Source organism: Budorcas taxicolor, chromosome 23, assembly GCF_023091745.1.
Source record: "Budorcas taxicolor isolate Tak-1 chromosome 23, Takin1.1, whole genome shotgun sequence".
NCBI classification, from domain to species: Eukaryota; Metazoa; Chordata; class Mammalia; order Artiodactyla; family Bovidae; genus Budorcas; species Budorcas taxicolor.
The window spans coordinates 23,881,066-23,904,307 of NC_068932.1; the positions used below are offsets into that span (position 1 = coordinate 23,881,066).

Genomic DNA, 23,242 nt, shown 5'->3' on the forward strand with positions numbered 1-23,242 from the left:
CTTTCCCTGCCATCCCAGGTCATTGGTGGGGCTCAGAAACCTCTCAGGCCATCTCCCCTGGGGGCTGTAGCACCCGCCAGCATCTCTGAGCCGCTGATTCCCTCGCAGCCCTCCAGGCCCTTTGGGGAGGGTTTTCTCAGGCCTGGTGGGGATCAGAACCACCGACAGCCCAGGAAGAGAGCTGACTCTTCCCCACGCCACGGACCAGCTCTAGCTAAACATATCCCTCCCCCTTGCTTCCTTCTGAGCTGGAACAAATACCGGATCTCCTGCACAGGGCTCTTGGGGGGCAGGGAGAGGAAGGACTCAGAGCCCATGCTCGCAATTCACCCAGCACCTACCCTGCATTGGGGCCCCAGACTGCCTCTTCACTAAGGGGCCAACATGTAAACTGGTGAGCGGGTACTGAAGGACAAAGCACGCTTGCTTTCTAAAAATACACCCCTCTAAACTCGTGAGGTCATGAGGCTATGGGCAGCCTGGCAGCACCTCTCTGATTAAGGTGATAGGCTCACTTTTCTTCCGAAGCTATCTAGCTTCTCCACGCCTCGCCAACCCGGGAGTATGCATACTGGTGGGTGGGACTGACTCTGATATGAGGGTGAAGGGGCTTTCTGGAAGTTCAGAGGCCAGCACCAGCCGTACAGAGACACAGATGGCTTGCGAGTGGGAGGAGGCCTCGCACAGCTTTTGCCAAGCGAGTTGACCTCTTTCTGCTCTGCTGCCTGGCTTCTGAAGCCCCTTGGTCCCTGGTCGCAGTGGTTTGCTTTTTACATCAGCAGCCACACATTCTATTTCATTCTGTTATGACCATTTCCTCCCCGAGAGCCTCCTTGGGCTGGCAAACTCAAGATATACAGGAAATCTATTCCAATCCCAGAATGGGCAACAGGAGATGGATTTTCCACAATAGTCTTTTAAAACAAGGCAGAGAGTTCCATGTAAACAGTAGGCTGCCCTGAGAGGCTGCTGACTCCATCGTGCTTGGCCCATTGTCCTAAAGAACTTCACTTCTGTCCACTCCTCCCCAAAGCAGGAGACCTCAGAGAGATGCACTTGTGAGACAATTCTCTTTGGTTCTCTTGCATTTCTGTGTCTTGTCAACAAAGCACTGACCGCCTTTGGTTCTGGATTATCTTTTCAAAGGTGCTTGTAGAGCAAACAGTTTTAAAAGACAGAGGCAGTGTCTTGCTCTGGAGCAATCAGCAGGTTTGCGTAGAGCCTTGGGAGACTGGGACAGTCTCTCTCCAGAGCGAAAGGAGCAGGTTTTCTCACTGCCCATTATAAAAGATGTGGGCTCCCTAAGATCTGGTTCCTCTCCTATAATGTAATACATTGCATGTGCAGGCATTGTTCTGGGCCCATGGGGCCATGCCCTGTGGGACCTGGAGGCAACGGGAGCTGATGCCAACACGCTGTTCATGAAGCCTTTTGTCTCAGACCCAGGAGCCTCGTGTTTTCCGCTGGCATCCAGGAGTCTGGGGTAAGCTAATGTAATTGGCTTGAAAATACAGTAAAATCCCATATCTTACTCTAAAATCTCAAATCTGGTGGACTAGTGCTGCTCATACTGAGGTCAACACTGTTGACCAATCTCTGAGTTTCAGGTCTGTTTCCTGAAACTCGGGTCTGTTTCCTGCTTCCAGCAAACTCAGAAGTCCCAAATTATAAAAATATACATAAACCAAGAAAAGAATTACTTTAATAAAAAGTATGCTCTACTTTGCAAAAGGGTTTATTACATGTCTCTTTTACAAAAATAGCATTTAGGATACCTAAAAGATGATGTGATTTGTCCCGAAGAGAAAAATTTACACAGAAGTTTTTAGGAATAAGCATTAAGATCAAACAAGGTTCACTCCTACTTTTCTATTAGAGGTACGAATGCCAATAGGTCAGGATTGGGAGTGGAACTTCTCAGGGATAACTGTCAAACCGCTGTCTCCTTCCTAAGGATCAGATGGCATGCTTACTTACTAGCCCTCTCTACCTCATTATACCAAGAGTCAATTTCTGGAGTCTGTAATTGTAGATAACTGAGTCATCAATTTCCTGGGTTTGATAATGTACTGTTGTTACATAAGATATTACTACTGGGGAAGCTGGGCAGTGGGTACACAGCTCAGTGGCTATGTGATGACGGAAACTGATGGGACCTGTCCTTAAATTGGAACTAATGCCACCTATCTTGTGGTTTGGTCGTGGAATTGGAGGGGAGGAATATAGAGTGCCTAGGAGTTTTACAGGGCTTCCCAGGTGGTGCTAGTGGTAAAGAACCCGCCTGCCAAAGCAAGAGACATAAGAGACATGGGTTCAGTCCCTGCGTTGCGAAGATTCCCTGGAGGAGGGCATGGCAACCCACTCCAGTATTCTTGCCTGGAGAATCCCATGCACAGCGGAGCCTGGCGGGCTATGATCCATGGGGTCACAAGAGTCGGACACGACTTAGTGACTAAACCACCAAAGGTCTATGAGCCTCCAGACAGGAGCCTGCAGCCAGAGGACAGCAGCTGGCCTAATGCTCCAAAGACACCCCCAGAAGCCCTGCCTGGGCAGCAGAGATGCATGTCACGGCCCAGTCACCTCTAAAGCTAAAATCAAGGCGCCTCTGGAGGCCACAGGGGCACCCTGCTTCCTGCCCTTGGATTCCCCTTGTTCTGAAATTCCAGGCAAGGCAAAGTGCTGGCGGAGCTGTTCCTGAGCCTGGCTGCTGCCCTCCTGGGCTGCCTGCCGGAGCACCCGCTGCTGGATTACCTCAGCGTCTTTGAGCACCGAGGTTCTGCTGAGTCACCGCCGCCAGGGCTCAACCCTGGGGAATCAGCAAGTGACTGCAGACGCCCTCTCCAGAGGCAGGGAAGTGGGAACAGGGTCTCCAGCTGGTGTCAGGTAATATAGTCTACCTGTAGGCATCCTGTCCGGGGGCCCTTACCAGCTGATGCTCCCACCCAGCGCTCTGTGGGTGTTGGCTGCTAAGGGCTCACAGCTCCCTTTCTATAGGGACACGCCCTCCGCCATCAAGAGCACCTGTCCACATTTCACACTGCTGGGAGAGGGGGCAGCTCATGATCATAGAGACTGATATACTATTATGGGAAGTATAAATATTGTCCCCTAGGATGGGACAACTCTGTGGTGCTGTCCACCCTCCAGAGCTCCTCATGGGATCAGGCTGAGGCCAGACTTAGCTGACCCCATACCTCAGCCTCTTGTCTTCCCCTGTCCTGGGCTGCTCCCCTCACTGACCCGGGATGTTTACCTGAGAGCAGTCCTCTGAAGTCATCTTACCTAAGAACCCTCATCTCAGGCTCTGCTTTCCAGAACCTGACCTACAGCAGGCAACATTCATCACTGCTGTTCTCTGAAACCCTCATTTCCTGGGGGAGCTCCTTCGATTCAGGGTTGTGGGGTGGTTTGGGAACCCCCAGGCCCACTCTAACCCTTACTTGCTTGGTTCTGCTTCTGTTGGGTTTTTTTTTTTTTTCCTTCAATCTTTCTCCTTCCTCTTCAAGCTAAGAACTGAGTCAAGTATGAAAGGGTTAAGGTAGCTCCTAGTGAGTGAGGGAAAAGCCAGTAACAGGGCCTGGGAATCTGAGGGTGGGATTCCAAATGTCCATTCTGAAGTTCTGGAGAGCAAGTGAGCGAAAGGGAAGATCTGGAGAGAGAGCTCTGCTGAAGGGAGGGGAGAAATGCAGAAACGCACAAGAAAAGGAAACTTCCTTCAGGATGGAGGGATGGGGTAGGCATGAGGGGCCAGTCAACCTCATTCCTCTAGACTATAACACATACGATGCACAATATCCTCTCTTGGGGGCTCGCCGAGTTCAGTGCCTTCTCCCAGGAGTTGGATATTTTGGGTGGGGGTGGAGGTAGGAGGGAGGGGCAGTCTTTTAAATTAATAGCTGCCATTTATTGAGCATTTACTATGGGACAGGCACTGTGCAAAGTATTTCACATGAATTCTTTCAATCTTCACCCCAATCCTAGAAGAGGAACCTGAAGTTCAGAGAGGTCTCTATCCTGCAGCAGAAGGCTTTTGATGCCTTGGGCTCACAGTGAGCTCCTTCTTCATCAAAATTGGAATTTCAGGGGAATTCCCTGGCAGTCCAGTGGTTAGGACTTGGCACTTTCACTGCCAGGGCCTGGGTTTGATCCCTGGTCAGGGAACTAAGAACCCGCAAGCCAAGTGGCATGGCCAAAAAAAAGAAAGGAATTTCACAGGGATAGGAAGGGCCACATTCTGCCTTGAGTGCGCCTATGGTTAAGGAGTAGACCTTCCCTCTCTCTCAGCCTGAGGGTTCCTTTAGATGAAAGGAACAAATCTAGATCTCCCTGGATTTACCCAGCCACCCCAGTCCCTGGCCCTGGGCTCTTATTCCTGGGCCTCGTATTGGCTGAACCCCTCATAAACGCTCAGTGAGTAAATAACAGTGAAGCGCTTTCTCCTTGGATCACTGGTCACAAGTTGGGGAGAAACTGGTTCTTCTTGATAAACAGGTAGCCTTTATACCCCGAAGCCGGGTCCACTCAGCAACAAGGCCCGGCACTGGCTTCCTAGGATCTTGGACACGTGTGTCCACAGCATCCTAGCTGGGCTCCCAGGTCCTTGGTGGGTGGAGAATCTGACTGTACTGGAGCAACATCTAAGGTCACTACAAACCTGGATGTTGGATGTTCCAATTCCCTTGAGGCTCAGCAGAAAGCCAGGCAGGGTGCAAAAGTCCCCCTCGTTAACTCCTGGGCTGGGGAATGGAGGCAGTCTTCTGCCTCCGTGGAAGGGGCCCAGGGCTGAGATTCCTGACACCCTCACTGACTTGTTCTCATCTTGTCTGTTCTGTAGGATTTAGAAGTTCTTCTTTTGTAGGTAAATCAATTCTCTACAGCTTTAGCATTAGATGGGGAGGGCAGGCAGTAATGCCTGCTTTTGTCTTTCACTGATTTTGAGAATGGGGGTACACTTCTTAAGAGAAGAACCACTCTCTGGGGGAGCTGCCCCTCAGTAGGTTTTCAAGTCAACAAGCAGGTGCTAACCATGGGTGGGCCATGTGCCAGGGATTAATGAGACGCAGACCTGCTACTTGCAATGGTCCCACTGATCCCTGTCATCCTGGAGGCTGGCCCAGGGAGGGCACGGAGGGTGAAGACCACTGGAGGGCAGCTCCCCAGGAACCAGCCCAGCCCACCAGCCTGGAGAAAGACAGGGCATCGGAGAGCCAGCAGGCAGTGCCACCCATGCAGTTCGGGGCAAAGAGCCCAGTTTGGGGCAGGAGACCAAGTTCACACCTCAGCTCTGCCACTTTTATGGCCAGTGACTTAACATCTCTGAACCCCAGCACCTTCATCCTTCAAGCAGAAACTACAACGCATGTCTCAGTTTGGAGATTTGTATATGATCCCAAATTTAAAAGCACTTTGTAAGCCATATATTCCCTACACCAACTGAAGACATCACAATAATAGCAAGTTAGGACACACCTGAGAAGAGTCCCCCTCGATTATATAACATAATCAATTGCCTTGAATATGCTCCAAAACGGTGTGATGGTTAACGGCCTTTACGACCAGACAAACCTGGGTTCAAATCCTCTCTCTGTCAGCTCACAGGCTGAGTTATGTAAGCTGGCAGGGCCTCGCTGGATAACCGTGCCAGGAGGACTTGAACAGGGCGGGAGGGAAAGTGTGCTCAATTTAAGGTTATCTGTGATTACAGTGGGAGCCAGTGGAGAGTTCGGTCTGCAGTTTTTCATCCTTTCATGGGAAAACTTGAGCTCTCTATGCTTTTTGTAAAAAGGACACCAAAGTCCCAGAGCTGAGGAGCTCCTCGTAGGTTACACAGTCCAGGGCCAGCAGAGGTAGGAGAGGCCCCTGTGAAGACAATGGCCTTCAAAATCAGGGACTTCCAATCCCCTGGGGGTTGTTAACATGCAGGTTGCTAGGCCCACCCCGAGCCAGAATTCTGGTGGAATTGCCAACCTTCTCTTGGCCTGGAGAATCCCCCTCTCCAGGGTACCCCCATACCATCATCAGGGACCATCCCAAGCTTACCTGGGAGGAAGGGGATGATTCTCTGCTTGGGGTCCTTCTGGCCACCTTCGATGGGAAACTTATCCAAAAGCTGCATCTGAGAAGCCAGACAGAGGGACAGGATTCAGAAGACTGGAACTACTCCGCTTCCCTGACTCCGCTCCACTGCTCCCGGGCCCCACCGCCCTCACACGGATGAGCGACACCTCAAATCCCTCATTTCACAGATGATTAACAAACCACATGGGGCATGAGTGCACGCAGGCAGAGCTCTCTGTGCATCAAAGCGGGTGCCTGAACCATCTCAAGGAAGCCTGAGGGTACAAGGGGAGGTGTCTGGAGACGCCCCAGAGCAAGGCCAGGGTAGGGGCCAGCAAGATTTCAGGCTAGGCTGCAGGTGGGATTTCCAGAGGCTTCTGTGGACCCAGTTTTTTTCACACGTCATAAGCTGGGTGAGCTCTTTAGTCACACGGCATCCAACCCATCCCCCCCCAGACCCTGGGCCAGGATGCGGAAGGCCCCACCTGATACATCAGACAGACCACCCACCTTCCAGAACCACTCTGCAGAAACAGACCCAGATGTTATTTTAATTGGAAAACCAAGTCTAGCCCCTTGCCCCCTCCTCCATCTCCTACCTTCCCACCCTGAGGTCGCTGCTGTTTTTCCAGGGACAGACCCATTGGAAGAGCTTCCAGGGTTCTGGAAGAACAGCTGTTTTTTCTTCCGCTATGCTGGGCTGAAATTCTGTATAAACTGGAAAAACACACAGGAGATGGGATGGACGAAGCCACGGCCCCTGTGTGTGTGTGTGTGTGCGCGCGCGCGCGTGTGTGTGTGTGTGTGGTTAGCCTCCCTTCCAAGACAAGGGAGGGCTGGAGGTGGAGCGGAGTGGCAAGCCAGACCCAATCCACTGCCCCAGCTGCGTGACCCTGGGCCAGGCTGCAGGCTTTTGCCTCATCGGTAAAATGAGGAAGATCCCTCATATGATGACTGAAAGTTCATCCCTTCTTTCTAATATTAATTAATATTTATTGAGCGTCTCCTTAGAGCACTGGGCACTTAGAAAAATCAGCAGTAAAGAAAAGAGATGAAGTTCCTGCCCTCAGGGAGTTTATATTCTAGTTGGTGAGAACACACAGTAACCAAATGTGTGCTATGTTGTGGGGATACGTGCTATAAAGAAAAATGAAGCAGGATAAGGTGGTGGGGCAGAACAGGAAGAAACAGTGATTTTATATAGCATGGTGAGGGAAGCCTCACAAATCAGATGGCAATTTGGCAGAGACCTGATGGAGAGGAAGCGAGCCACAGTGGAGGGGGACAATGGTCCAGGCAGGGGAAGAGCCAGTGGCGTGGAGGCTGGAGAGCAGTGCGCAGGGCTGGAGGTACAGGTAATGGGATCCAGGCAGAGGTGGATCATGCAGAGGATGGCTGGAGCTACAGGGAAGTGAAGGGGCCACACTGGGGAAACAGGAGATCACTTAGGAGTCAACTTGGACCAAACTGCTGCCTTGGAGGTGGTGAAATGTGGTCCTACGCTAGATTTGACGTGTGCGTGGTATGTGTGCATGCATGTATGTGCGTGCACACATGCCCGTGTGTGCATATTCCCATCTAGCCACCTGCCTGCCCAGTTCTAACGCGTGATTTTAGGATCCTCTCTTGCACAGCCATAATCCAACATACACAGGCTATTTAGAGCCCACACATGAAGGGTGGGTCGTTGTTGGATTCCATTCAAAACAGCACAACTACTGCACCGTTATTAACTTTCACTTCCCTGAACACAGACTAAAATTTAACAAAAGCTGGCTCATGGGTTTTCAAACCCCAGTGCTGGAAGTCCACCTCTCTAACATTTAATAATTGCCTGCTACGTGCAAATACAAACAGACCTAACACTATAAACTTGTACTTAGGATTTTTTTAATTAATAGATTTTCAAATAAATTCTACATGGAGTAGAACTCTCATTTTTTTCTCTCCCCATTCCCTCAGCCATATTCTATTTTGTTTTTTTTTTTTCCTGTATTACACAAGTAATTACAGAAGCAATAATTGGACTGACTCATTTGAAAAGCCCCTGATGCTGGGAAAGATTGAAGGCAGGAGGAGAAGGGGACGACAGAGGATGAGATGGTTGGATGGCATCACCAACTCGATGGACATGAGTCTGAGCAAGCTCCAGGAGTTGGTGATGGATAGGAAGCCTGGCATGCTGCAGTCCATGGGGTCACAAAGAGTCAGACATGACTGAGCGACTGAACTGAACTGAACTGACAGAAGCAGTAGATGAAAAAAGAGAGCAAGAATCACACACTATCCTTCCCCCTGAAAAAGCAACATTAATATTTGGGATATATATCCTTTCCAGATGATGTGCATGTAGATAAAATAAGCTCATCAATGCATTATACTATGTAATGGCATTGTCTCATATCAGTGATTATTTCCATACTAGCATTCTTAATTGTGACATAGAATTTCGATGTTTGACTGGGCCATGGCTGATTTACCTACACTCTACTGTTGGATGAGATGGTTAGATAGCGTCACTGACTCAATGGACATGAACTTGAGCAACTTTCAGGAGATAATGAATGACGGGGAAGCCTGGTGTGCTGTACTCCATGGGGTCGCAAAGAGTCAGACAAAACTGAGTGATGTAACAACAACTACTGTTGGATATTCACTACTTACATGTAACACCAGAGTGAACACTCTTTCCATGTACCTATGTACACTTTGATACTTTTTCTATCCTTTGTTTCATCTCATTGAAATCTATGCAAATCTATAGGTGCCTTAAATCTCTTCTGGAAGAAGACTGAGGATAAATAGATGGATATAACTAACGTGCTATAGGCCAGGCCTGGGGCCTCTGAGCAGCAGCTTCATAGGATTTCTGAGAAACGGCACAGAGAGGATGGGGAGAAAGGCAGGCCCAGCTCGGGGCCCGCTGTAGAGTAATTTGCCCTCATCAGATGACTTTTCTCCTGAAAGAGGGAGGCTTGCTGTGCCTGGCAAGCCAAGAGACTTGCCCAAATTGCCCTGTCTCTCCGGGGCTCGCAGGAGTTAGGCTACAGAAACTTTAAGTTGCTTATCTGCCCTGATCTACATTTGTTCGCTGACTGCTAAATTCTTTTTCAGACCTAGGATTCTGAGATTCTCACCAACAATGCATAGGGAAGGTGATGCCAAGAGAAGTGGGCAGGGGAAGATTCACGTGGTCCTTTCTTTCCTCTCAAAACATTGGCCGTGTGCCTTCTAGATGCCAGCCCTCTGTGAGGGGCTAGAAATGAGTTACATCACAGTCTCTACACCAAGGAGCTCATGGTCTCCATCTGGAGCAGGGCTTCACTGCCTTCAACACACATACAAAGCACCTCTGCCAACATTTTAAAAAGCAGGTGCTGATTCAGTGGGTCCAGGCAGGGGCCCAAGATCCTCCGTTTCCCCCAAGCTCAGGTGATGCCGAAACTGCTGGTCCACGGTCACATTCAGCAACAAAGCTCTAGAGCTGTCTCCTTTTGCAGTTACCACCCGCATGTGGCTGTTGAAATAGGGCCCAGGCAAATTGAGGTGCCCTGTAAGTGCAAAATATGTGCCAGGTGTCAAAGACTTAGTATGAAACAAAACAAGTGAAATATCTCATTAACAATGTTTGTACTGATTGTATGTTGAAATGATAATATTCTGGATATGAAAGGTTAAGTAAAAATACTCTTAAAATAATTTTACCTGTTTTATGATTTTACATAGCTACTAGAAGAATTTAAATTTAAATATGGTTGATATTATATTTGGATATTATATTGATATTACATTTTATACTATGGACAGGCTGCTCTAGAGCAAGATGGTTCTCAAAGCATAGCTTAAAGTCTGTTCAAACCCGACGCCCTGGCGGAGGGAGGCGTCTATTAAAAATGCAGTTTCCTGGGCTCTGCCCAGAGGTCTGTGAAGCTTTGTTCTGGTGTTAGGGACAGACAAGCAAGTTCTGGAGTGACGGGGAATGGTGAGGATGTATGACCGGCATCCTGTGGGACCTGAAGGGAGAGGTCAGGGAAGACTTCCTGTAGGAGGTGAGGCCAGCTCTGTCTTGGCAGAGTGATGGTCCCATTCCCTGTGCCTTCCTTGCCAAGAGCAGCCTGACCTCTCCCCCCAGGTTCATGTGCCTCCTGGAAGGCAGGGGTCATCTGATAGCCTCGCAGATTTGAGTTTTTCCTCAGAAGGCCTCTTGAGGATGCTAGGCAGCCGGCCTCTCTCCCACCTCCTCCTTCCGTTATAGCTTTTCCTCTTCCCCCACCTCTGTCTTAATCGGAGTCCCTCTGAGGCCAAGACAAGCCCATATAATTAAAGTACTGGGTCAGTGGGCCCTCCCCAGAGCTGTAAGCACCCAGCTGACCTGCCGCCCTCAGGTGCGGATCCCAGCTACACCTGTCATCTGATCCCACCACCACTGCTCAGCCTCAGCATCTGTCCTCCTGGTCTTCTCCAGGGCTTACTGGCCACAGGAAGGCAACGCACTGCTAACCAGATGCTGGTGACATTTTCTCTGCCTACAGGTCACCTTTCAAAGAAAGCAAATCCTCTGGCTCAGACTCCAGAGTAAACCAAATACAGGCGGCCAGCTGAGTTTACTCAGCATGGGGGGCTTGCAAGACCTCACCAGTCAGTGGTGTGGCTCGTGCATAGCACGTCAGGGCTGGGGATGAACATCTGCTGTCGCGTGTAATACACAAGGTGAATGTCCCCTCATGTGGGGCCAGGTGGGCTGCAAAGTGGGTTCGATAACCTGTTGTTGTTTAGTCGCTAAATCATGTCCGACTCTTTTGCGACCCCTGGACTTAGCCCTCTAGGCTCCTCTGCCCGTGGGATTTCCCAGGCAAGAATACTGGAGAGGGTTGCCATTTCCTTTTCCAGGGAATCTTCCCACCTAGAGATTGAACCCACATCTGCTTTGCAGGAGGAATCTTTACTGCTGAGCTACCGGGGAAGCGGAGTTGTATAACCTGGTGGGTGTCTAATTTGCAGGACGAGAGTCTGATAGAGAAAACTCACATGAAAGGAAGGCTGAGGGGGGCTGTCTGATGAAGAAGCTGCCCAGACCTTCCCTGGGGAGGAAGCCTGGGTGTGTGGGCCGTGAGGAAGGAAGCTCCGCCCCTCAGAGAATTCTGCTGCGGCCACCTTTTTGGGCAGGAAGTGGATTCTCCTGTCACTCCAGCAAGGGCCTGACTTGGGCTGGAGGAAAAGCAGGGCCCGTTGCCAGGGTCCCTCTCAGAGCAAGAGGCGTTTGGCTGAGGAAGCCCTGAGCAACCACATCAGAGCTCTGCAGCGTGTGGAGGACGCCAGGCTGTTTATCTAAGGGGTGGATAGTGCGAGAGATACAGGACAGCTCGGCTCCAAGAGCCAGCCCCGGCCCAAGAAAGCTGATTCGGCAGCTCTCCCTAGGCAGGGCTGAGCAGCAATAAACACTGGGGAGGGAGAGGGGTGGGCCCCAGACCCAGCTGGGGCACATCTGTAACCCAAGAGTTCGGCTCCTCGCCCTTCCGAGTGGGTGGAGTTCCCAGCGACTCCAGCTCTGAGGCCCCAATGCTTGTGACCATTTCCAGCTCAGGAACAAAGGGAACATTCGTTACTACAAGAGGCTGGTGGGTTCCCTGATGTAGAGATCCCCCTTGCTGCTGCCAAGTCGCTTCAATCATGTCTGAAGAGGCAAAGTCACCTCATCTCCATGGGGATTCAGAGATCATGGCTTGTCTGTTCACCAGGCCCTGTGTTAGACGTGGGACCACAGGAAGATTCACAGAAACAGACAGGGATGATAGCGATGCATCGTGTGACTTTTCTTAAAGTTCTCATCCTTCGTGGTCTGAAATGTACATCCCCATCCTTTCCTTCTCTGATGAAAGTATCAGGAAATATCTAAACTGGGAAGCCCCTGACCATTCAGCCTAAGGTCATCCCTCCTCTCTGTGAATTCCAATAGCACCCCTGGTCACAACAGGACTCTGTGAATAGAGTCCTGGGACTCTAAATAGGGACTCTCTCAGTCCCTATTTCAGCATTTCATATAGTTTTTTGAAACTTTTTGGTACAAGTTCATCTCATTGCCCTCAAGTGGAGGGATCCTTCCTCTTGAATAGTCTTGGTGCCTTTGCAGAAAACCAGTTCAAGATAGATGTATGGGTTTATTCCCGGACTCTCAATTCTATCCCTTTGATCTATATATCTAGCCTATGTCTGTGCCACTCCATCTTGATAACTGTAGCTTTATATAAGTTTTCTTTTTTAATAGACATTAAAGAGAAGTTTTAGGTTCAAAGCAAAATGAAGCAGAAAGTACAGAGAATTCTCATGGACTTCCTCACCGAGCACATTCCCAGTCTCCCGCATCAAAATCCCAGACCAGAGCAGCACATTAATTGCAATCGATGAACCTACAGTAACAAAAAACTATCATCCAAAGTCCATAGTTCACCCTATGGTTTGTTTTTGATATTGCGCATTTGATAGGTTTGGACAAATGTATCATGTGTGTCCACCATGACAGTATCATATAGAGTAGTTTCACGGCCCTAAAAAACCTCTGTGCTCCACCGACTCATCCCCTTTCCACTAATTCCAGCAACCACTGGAATTTACTATCTCTATAGTTTTGCCTTTACTACAAGATCACAGAGTTGGAATCATACACTATGTAGTCTTTTCAAAATAGATTCTTTAATTTTTTAAATGTACAATATGCATTTAAGTTTCCTCCATGTCTTCTCATGTCTTGATAGTTCATTTCTTTTTAACACTGATTAGGCAGTAGCACCCCACTCCAGTACTCTTGCCTGGAAAATCCCATGGCTGGAGGAGCCTGGTAGGCTGCAGTCCATGGGGTCGCTAACGACTGAGCAACTTCACTTTCACTTTTCACTCGCATGCACTGGAGAAGGAAATGGCAACCCACTCCAGTGTTCTTGCCTGGAGAATCCCAGGGACGGCAGAGCCTGGTAGGCTGCCGTCTATGGGGTCGTACAGAGTCGGACACGACTGGAGCGACTTAGCAGCAGCAGCAGCAGCAGTACAATTCCATCATGTGCATGTACTGCAGCTTATTTACCTGCTCACCTACTGAAGGGCATCTTGGTTATGTCTAAGTTTTGGCAATTATTAATAATGCTGCTGAAAACATCCATGTGCAGGTTTTTGTGTGGACATAGTTTTGAGCTCATTTGGAGGATGACTGCTGAACTGCATGGTAAGAGTACGTTTAGTTTTGTAAAAAAACTATCTTCCAAGGTGGCTGCGCCATCTTGCGCTGTGACCAGCAATGAATGCAAGTTCCTGTTGCTCTACATCCTTGCCAACATTTGGTGTCGTCAGTCCCTTGGGTTCTCACTATTCTGATACAGGTGCGTCATGATGGGATTTTGTAGATTTAATTTGCAATTTCCTAATGACAGACAATGTTGAGCACTGCTTCATATGCTTATCTGCCATCTATATATCTTTGGTGAGGCATCTGTTAAGATCTTCATTTATTAGTTAGGCTGCTCATTTTCTTATTGTTAAATTTTAAGAGGTCTTTATATATTTTGGATAACAGCCATCTATCTGACATGTCTTTGCAAATATTTACTTCCAATCTGTAGCTTGTCTTGTCATTCTCTTGATGTGAGAAGTTTTATGTGTTTTGAAACTGTTATTAACAGTGTTTGAAATTTTCATTTTCTAATTGTTTGCTGCTAGTAGTATACAGATATACAATTGGCTTTTGCATATTGAACGTGTATCCTGTAACTTTGTTAAAATCATTTATTGGTTCTAATAGGTATTTTTGTCTTTTGCAGATTTCTTAGCATTTTCTACATAGACAGTCATTTCAGGGGGGAAAAAAAGACCATTTTATATCTTTCTATTTCCAACATGTATGTCTTTTCTTATTTCACTGGCTACAATGTCCAGGACCATGCTGAATAAAAGAAGTAAAAGAGAACATTCTTGCCTTATTCCAATCTGTTTTGGGAGGTGCCATATGGAGTGGAATGCTGGATGTTGGTTCCCTGACCAGGATTGAAGCTGTGCACCCCCTGCAGCGGAAGTGTGGACCATTAGGGAAGTCCTGCCTTATTTCAATCTTAAGAGGAAAATACTCAGTCTTTCACCATGAAGTAGATGATACTAGCAGGTTCTTTGTAGATGCCCACGATAAGAAAGCTTTCTTTGATTTCTAGTTTACTGAGATGTTTAAAAAAAAAATCATTATTATAAATGAGTGCTGAATTTTGTCAAATGCTTTTACTGAATCGACTGATGCATTTTTTCTCCTATATTCTGCCAATATAGTGAAATATACTGATAGATTTTGAAATGTTGAACCAAGTTGCATTTTTGAGATAAATTCTACTTGGTTATGGTATATTATTCTTTCTATACACTGCTGGACTTGATTTGCTAAATATTTTTAAGAAAAAATCTGCATCCATGTTCATGGTATTCTGATATTTTCCTTTCTTATAATGTTCTCATTAGGTTTTGATATCAAGATTATGCTCACTTTATACAGTGAGTTAGAAACTATTCCATCTTTCTGAGTGTAAGAATGGTATTATTTCATCCTTGAATGCTGGATAGAGTTCATCAGTGAAACTATGTGGATTTGGAGCTTTCCTTGCAGGAAAGTATTTGATTATGAATTCAATTTCTTTAACAGGTATAAAGGCACTTAACATTTTTCTTTTTCTTGTTGAGTCAGCTTTGAAAAAGTTATGTTTTCCAGAGACTTTGTCCATGTTGTCTTATTGGATTTAATGACAAAAAACTGTTACTAACACTCCCTTATTATTATTTCACCTGAAGTAGTACCTTCTCTTTCTCCTGATATGGGTAATGCGTCTTTTCTCTCTTTAGTTGTTCTTAGTAGGAGTTTATCAGTTTTATTAATCTTTTCAAAGAGCCGACTTGGGTTCTGTTAGTTTTCTTTACTATTTTCTACCTTTTATTTTATTGTTTTGTTCTCATAATGTCTTTTCTTCTAATTAATTTAGGTTTACAGTTTTTTTCTTAAAGTGAAAATTTAGATGATTGATTTTAAACTTTCTTTTAAAATTCAGACATATCATGATGATAGTTTTCTCTCTAAATAGTACTTTAGCTGTGACCCACAAATTTTCATATACTGTGTTTTCACTATGTTCAGCTTTTTTTAAAATTTCCTTTCTTCTTTGGACTCATAGACCCCTTCCTATGCAATTCAACTGCAAAGTCAAGAAACATAAATAAAACTATACCAAGGCACATCATAAGCAGGTTACTAAAAAATCAGTAAAGAGAAAAATCTTAAAAGCAACCATAGGAAAAAAGACATTTTTACATTCAGGGGAATAAAGCTAATGATGACTGCAGATTTCTTGTTGGAAAAAAATGCAAACAAGAAGACAAGGAAAAGGCTGAGTGAGATGCCTGTGGGGGCCAGAAAATTCTCTATCTTGACTCCAACCCCAATTCTGCTTCACATTAGGGAACCTCAGCTACAAAGTCTATCCAGATCCTCCACATTACACTGACCTCTTCATCTATCAGTTGGTGATCAAAAAATTTATCATCCAAAATGGGAAGCTACTGAGAGAGAAAAGGAACACTATTAATAATTATGTCAGGATAAAAGGTACAAAATAGGACTTCCGAGACTGTACTGGTTAATGGAGCCATGTAGTTACCCTAACCATGAGTTCCCAGCACCTACCACAGGTCCTGGTATAAATGCTTAATGATAAAAATAAGATTTATTGAGAACTGGTTTGTGTTAGGCACTTGGTGGTGGTTTAGTCGCTAAGCTGTGTCCGACTCTCTCGACCCCAAGGGCCCACCAGGATCCTCAGTCCATGAGATTCTCCAGGCAAGAATACTGGAGTGGGTTGTCATTTCCTTCTTTCCTTCTTCAGGGGATCTTCCTGATCTAGGGATTGAATCCAGGTCTCCTGCACTGCAGGCAGATTCTTTACCAACTGAGGTACCAGGGAAGCCCAAAGTATTAGTCGCACAGTCGTGTCCGACTCTGCAACCCCATAGATTGTAGCCCACCAGGATCTCTGTCCATGGGATTCCCCAGGCAAGAATACCGGAGTGGGCAGCCATTCCCTTCTCCAGGGGATCTTCCCAACCCAGAGATAGAACCAGGGTCTCCTCTACTGCAGGCAGATTCTTTACTATCTGGGCCACCAGGCAAGTGGTTAGGTACCTGCTCATCTCAATTCTCATACCAACTCTTTGAGGTAGGTACTATTAATACCCTATTTTCCAGAGAAAGAAACGACCATACAGAGAGATTAAATAACCTGCCTATAAAACAAGATGTGGAACTGGGATTTGAACCCAGGCAATCTGGCTACAGACACCGGTCTCTTGACTACCATAGTCTGAATGAATCAAGTGAGTGAAAGAAAGGATTCAAAAACTCTACCGCTAGAGTCCCATTTCTATGAAATTTCACTGAAGGTATAGGAATGGCACATACTTAGAAGATATCTATTAATGTAATTTGCCACATTTATCAGGTAAATGATAAAAACTATATAATCATTCTTTGATAAAACTCAACACCTATTTATGATTTTTTTTTTAATGTGGCAAACAGGAAATGGGAGCAAACTTTCTTGATCTGAGAACATTTACCCACAACACTCCTCAGTGAAGAAACACTGGGATAAAACAAGCACGCTCTCCACTACTTCCATCTGTTATTGGATCTATGCTGCTTCCCAAGGTATTAACACAAGAGAAATAAATGAGAGGCATACAGACAGAAAGGGGGGAAAAGTCAGTACTCACAACCAACAGAAAGTTATATATAGACTACAACTTTAAAAATTGAAAAAAACAAAACAAAACAACCCTCCAAAGATGCACGCCTCTGGCTCTTGAAGGGTTTTGACACCTTGATTAAAAAGGAACTAACCCCTAGAAGGTATAAGACACTGGGACCTGAAGGAGAAACTAAGATGAAAAGTTGTGAAGTGTGGTGGTGATGGCCGCACATCAGTGTAAATGTACTTAATGCCGATGAACTGTACACTTAAAAAAGGTTAAACTGAGGGACTTTCCTTGTGGTCCAACGGTTAAGGATTTGCCTTGCAATGCAGTGGACACGGGTTCCATCCCGGGTTGGGGAACGGAGATCCCACACGCCACAGAGCAACGAAGCCCACGTGTCACAACCACTGAGACCATGGTGCAACAAAAGATCCCGCATGATGAAACAGAGATCCCGAGTGCTCCAACTAAGACCCAACGCAGTCAAATAAATCAATAAATATTCTTTTTTATTTTTTATTTTATTTTTTTTTAAGATTTCATTTTTAAAAAGGTGAAAATAAGTTTTATGTGTATTTTACCATACTACAAAAATGGTAAGACTGATGTTATGCATATTTCAGCACAATAAAAAAAAGAAAGAATAAGATACCAGGGCTCTACAGCAGAGAGGAGTCATGACAATTCTCTCTTTGTCACCCCAGGAGCAGCCGCACACAGAGCCCTGAGCACAGCATTCGAGTCTGGAGCCTGGGCTCCAAACGGCACTGGCTGAACAGTGACCCTGTGCAAGGCACTTATTCTTGTCTGTGCAACGGGGGAAGATGATGCAACTCACAGGGAAGATACGAGGACCCAGAGAAGATGCTGCAGGAGACATGTTCTGTACACAGAAAGGGGCAGCACAGCCACGAGGCAGCCTGGCAGCTGCTCAGAGAGTTCCCAAGATAAGGAGAGGTTGAGGGTGGATGGATAGGAAGGATACAGGCTCTCTTGCCAAACCCACTAGAGTCTTTGGGGAACAGACTTGACACCTTAGGTATCCTGGAAGCAGCAGCAGAAGAGACAAAGGGTAGAGAGGACCCCTCTACCCTGGCAAGGAGCTACCTTCCTTGGATGCATTTGGTGGCTGGGGCATGGGCACAAGCCACACTGAAGACTCAGGGTGTTGGGACACACGCCAGCTATGTGAGAGGGCCCATCCTGGGTCCCAGAGTCCTTAACAAGCCTAAGAAGTCGTCCTTGAACATTTTCTGGAAAGCATGCAAGCGTTCATGACTTCAAATCCCTTCCCAACCAAGCCATTACCATGATGTTCCAGGCACTGAATGGGTGGGATTCGGGAAGCGTATACATCACGGTCCATGATGTAACTGGGAGCTGGGAAAGCCACACGGGCACAAGAGGCTTAGCCAGTAGTGTTAGATGAGTGCCAGGCTTCTGAGAGGCATAAAAAGCATGTGATGGGGCTCAGGAAAGCACAAGACTCGTATGGCTGGAGGAAGCAAAGCAGACTTCTCAGAGGAGGACACGTTAGGTGTAGGCCTTGCACAAAGGGGAGGTAGAGAAAGGGCAAGAGGGCATTCCAGTGGGGAAAACAGCCAATACAAAGGCTGGACAGTGGGAGTTTCAGGACTGCTAGAGGAAGCACCCAGACTGGAGCGCAATGACTCGTCATGAATTCCATGAAACGCCGCCATGCGTTGGAGAAAGTGGTGGGATCAGGGGTGGAGGCCCCTCTGATAATTTATTCCAGTGGTTTGGGGATGACCACACAGCTGGCCCCAGAGCAGGATACAGGAAAGGCCTGGTGTCCCGCTCCACAAGGATGGGGGTGGTGCAGTCATGGCATCTGAAAGCATCCCAGAAAATGACGACGTGGAGAAGGAATCCATTCCAGAGCTCATCTCGAGGCTGCTACTGCATGTGGATGGAGACTCTGCAGTGGGGGATGGCAGGTGAGATGCCCCAGATGCCTGCTTGAGTAATAGCCCTTACTCACTAAACTGCTGTCTAAGTGCTGAGTCTGGAAACAGGTGGGTGCTTTGCTTTGCTGAGAGTCTGAGATGAACAACTCAGGGCAACAGAGGAGGCTTTGGGTACTACCAGAGCCCTTCTCCACTTTCCCCCGACACCTTCCCACAGACGCTGAAGACATTCTCAACACATTTTTAAAGACCACCAATTTGAAGGCCAATGTCAAATTGTTATCCTCCCCGGGGAGCCCATGCACCTCAGTTTGGCCTTGCTTACCCCAAGGTCCCCTCTCCAGGAAACACCGGCTTGTCATCGTGTGCACAAATACAACACACTCTCGAGCAAGGGTTCCCTGATTCTGAGTCTGACTCTGCAACATTGATGCTAGGGGCGCTCCTGCCCTCCCAGAGCTGAGGTCTGCTGACTAAGGAGACCCAGGGGTGGGGTGGTTCACAAGCTCACAAGTGCCCTGGCCTCTGTACCCACTATGAACAATCATGAAGAAGCAAGTGAAGAGCAGAAGCCAGGTGCTCAAAAATGATCCACGAATAGATCCTCCCCTGCCTGCCTCTAGGGGCTGTTAAGAGAATCAGAAAAGATTAGAATATTGAGCAATGATCGAGGCAAACCAGAGTGATTACTACGTGCTGCAAACAAAGTAGGTGCAGTTCACTCTGTGTTTCATAGGCAAGGAGACAGGTGCACAGAGAAGTTAGGTAACTTGCCCAACAACACAGAGCAAAAGAGTGACAGGCTGGAGTGAAGCCCAGGCCATGGGGTTTCCCCAAATCTTACAGTTCCCCCTGGAGGTAGGGCAGCACAGAGTCCCCCAAATGTAGGTACAAGCCCCTTTCCCTACATGGGATGGATACCACTACTACAATTTATCTATTACTTTTCTTTGAGTCCCTTTCTGGAAAAACTTAAATAGTTATTTTTGTTGTGTATTAGTTTCCTGTGACTGCTATAACAACTTACTACAGCTCAGTGCCTTAAAACAACACAAACTAATTTTCTTAGAGCTCAGGTCAGAAGTGCAAAATGAGTCCTAAGGGGCTAAATTCCAGGTGTCAGCAGAGCTGTTTCCTTCCTGAAGCTCAGCGTGGAGACTTGGTTTCCTTGCCATTTTCAGCTTCCAGAGGCCACCGATGCTTCTGGGCTCGTGGCCCCATCCTCCATCTTCAAAGCACATCAATCTCTGCTCTCACTGTCACACCTCCTCCTCTGAATCTCCTGCCCCTCCTGCTCACCTGGACAATCGAGAATACTCTCCCCCTTTCAAGATCCTTAATCAAATCTAAAAAGCTCCTTCCACCACAGAAGGTAACAAGCCCAGGTTCCAGGAATTAGAATGGGGACATCTCTGTGGGGGAGCATTATTCAGCCTATCAAAAGTCACATCCAAAGCAATAATATCTATGAAATCATAAGTGTATTGGTGTGTGTGTGTGTACACAAACTATATGTGTGTGCTGTGCTTAGTTGCTCAGTTGTGTCCAACTCTTGCGACCGCATGGACTGTAGCCCTCCAGGCTCTTCTGTCCATGGGGATTCTCCAGGGAAGAAGACTGGAGTGGGTTACCATTTTCTTCTCCAGAGCATCTTCCCAACCCAGGGATGGAATCCAGGTCTCCTGCATTGCAGGTGGATTCTTTACCATCTGAGCCACCAGGGAAGCCGAAAAATACTGGAGTGAGTAGCCTATCCCTTCTCCAGGGGATTGTCCTGACCCAGGAACCAAACCAGGGTCACCTGTATTGCAGGCAGATTCTTTACCAGCTGAGCTACCAGGGAACACTATACACACACACACACACACACACACACACACACACACACACACACACACACATATATACACATTCATATTCTAACTGGATTAACTTGCTAGGGTCACCACAACAAAACATCACAAACTGAATGGCTTAAACAATGGGAATACATTGTTTCAGTTCTGGAGTCCAGAAGTCTGAGAACAAGGGGCTGGCAGGGCTAGCTCCCTCTGAGGTCTGTGCGGGAGGCTCTGCTCCATGCCTCTCCCCTAGTTTCTGTGATTTGCTGGCAATCTTCAGTGTTCCTTGGCTTGCGGAAACATCACCCCGTCTCTGGCTTCATCTTCACATGGCGTTCTCCCTGTGTGCCTGCCTGTGTCCAAATTTCTCCTTTTTATAAGGATATCAGTCATTGGATTAGGGGCCCATCAGCATGACCTCATCTTAACTAATTGCATCTGCAACAAGCCTATTTCCAAATAAGGTCACATTCTGAGGTGCTAGGGACTACAGCTTCAACATACACATTTGGGGAACACATAAGACTTCACCCCCTAACCCTAGCACACATTGAAACAATACATAACTACAAAAAGAGAAAGAATTAGCCCATATATTACCCCAAAGCCTCTTCCTGTGCTTACAAGGTGCCTGCACAACGTTTTGGAAAATGTGAATAATAATAAACGGTACATAGCTACTCAGATCTGGGTTCAAATCAGTTTCCTCATCTGCGAAATGAGGACAGTTATAGAATGTGCCTGATGGGGTGGGTGAGAGGATTCGATGGGATAATGTGTGTAAAGTACTTGGCACAGAGCATGGCACAGACTAGCGGCCCCCACACGTGAGCTATTATTATCACTGCTATCATCAGCATCACTCTTGGTATGGCGCTAGCCTGTATCCCCAGAGCCAGGAAAAGTGCTTGGGAACCTACAGCCCTGAGGTCACGGAGGCACAGAGCCCATGAGGGACAGACGGGTCTGGGAGGTATCTTGGCCAGGCCTGGCCCCACTGTGAACCTCCAGGGGCCTCTGGGGAGCTGCCCAGCTGTTGTGCGTGGGCTGTTTGGGGAGGAGACCTCTGGCTTTCCCAGCAGCTCATTGGGTGCGTGGGAGCTGGCTGGGATGTATTTGACATTGACGTGGTGGGGCCTGCAACACCCACAGAGAGATGCAGAGTGAAGAAGCAGGGATGTGCACAATGGCCTTATTCTAGAAAGTGTCCAAACCAGAGGCGGCCCTGCCTCCCCCATGAAACTGTGCTCCTTCCACACACCTCCACCATGCAGACCCACAACCTTTGGAGAAAAAGCATGGGGTGGGAGTCTAGGGCAGAGGGTTCCAGTTCCATCCCGTCCTGGCTATGTGACACTGACAGGGTCACTTAACCACTCTGGGATCCAGTTTTCTCATCTTGAAGGGGGCAGTGAGTGAAAACAGCCTCCCCACTGTGGTGTGTGGATTGGATGAGATTACACAGGTGAGCACAGTGCTTGGCTTACATACATGCTTGGTAAATGAGGTCGCCCTTTCCAAGGTAAAGAAGCTCCAGTGGGGTGGATCTTCCTGTTCCTCCTCCAGCCCTTTTTGCTTTGAGGGAGCTGCTCCAGGCTGTCAGTCACACCCTGCCCTCACTATCGATGGCTGAAAGGACTTCAGGGTCCCTCACCTGTAACTTCACAGTCCAACGCACATGGCCCACATTTCCCTGGACCAGGAAGGAAAGGAGTATTGCTAGAGCAGCCGAACACCTGGAAAGCTAGGGACCAAAGACTGGGTCAGAGATTCTGGATTCTGTCAGCTCTAAGCCCGGCTCTGAGAACGAGCAGAGCTCCCCCAGGACTCACAGGGCCTGAGATGTGGTTTCCTGCCGTGGAATTGGAGCTACACCCCAATCTCCTCCCAACACCCCTGTGCTGCTGTCTGGGTCCTCCTTCCTCTCATGCCCAGGAAAACAGGGGGGCTATGGGAGCCGGGTGCTGGGGTTGCAAGAGTGAGTGCCGGGTGGTGTAAGAAGTTGGCTGGACAGTCATCTGACACAAGAAGGAAAAACTTGGACTTCCTCTTTAGGGCAAGAGGAAGCCCCTGGAGGATGCTGAGCAGAAGGAACCATGTGAAAGTGGAATTCTGGAAAGACAAGTCTGCCCGGGACATGGGATGGAGCAGTGGGGAAGGAGACATCTGTGCAGGGATGAATTGCCAAAGAAAGCCTGGGACCAGTCCAGGGTGTCAGCACAGACACTCCCCACAGAGAATAAGGTCAGCTAAGGTGAGCCTGCCCACACTGGGGTGGCAGTTCCAGCGGGGTCCTGGCTAAGGTCACTCTGGTCCCTCCTGGGGAGAGGTGTCTCTCTATCCCCTAACCTCACCAGAGACCCCTCACAAGGTCTCAGAGCTGCCTGACACTTCCCTCTCCCGCCTGGACCCCTAAGGACTGTCAACAAAGAGTGAGAGGGGGGTTCCCCTGGTGGTTAAGAATCCACCTTGCAATGCAAGGGACACAGGTTCCATCCCTGGTCCAGGAAGATCCCCACAAGCTGTGGAGCAACTAAACCCACATGCCACAGATACTGAGCCCGCACTCCACAGCCCGCAAGCCACGACTACTGACGTCCGTGCACCGAGAGCCTGCGCTCCACAACAAGAGAAGCCACCTCA

At 47.9% G+C, this 23,242-nt stretch overlaps 1 protein-coding gene and 1 non-coding gene across 3 annotated transcripts in view; one reads left to right on the forward strand and one right to left on the reverse strand.

The window, feature by feature from the left end:
* The window catches only part of SH3PXD2A (SH3 and PX domains 2A), a 246,450-nt gene that overhangs the window by 140,373 nt on the left and 82,835 nt on the right, over nucleotides 1-23,242 (reverse strand). For both annotated transcript variants that reach the window (XM_052660700.1, XM_052660699.1), the window contains exon 3: nucleotides 6,043-6,118. In XM_052660700.1, coding sequence (XP_052516660.1) covers nucleotides 6,043-6,118 — 76 coding nt within the window. The remainder of the gene's footprint in view (nucleotides 1-6,042; nucleotides 6,119-23,242) is intronic.
* TRNAE-UUC (transfer RNA glutamic acid (anticodon UUC)) lies at nucleotides 4,093-4,164 on the forward strand. Its single transcript has one exon. It is a non-coding gene; the product is annotated as a tRNA-Glu (tRNA).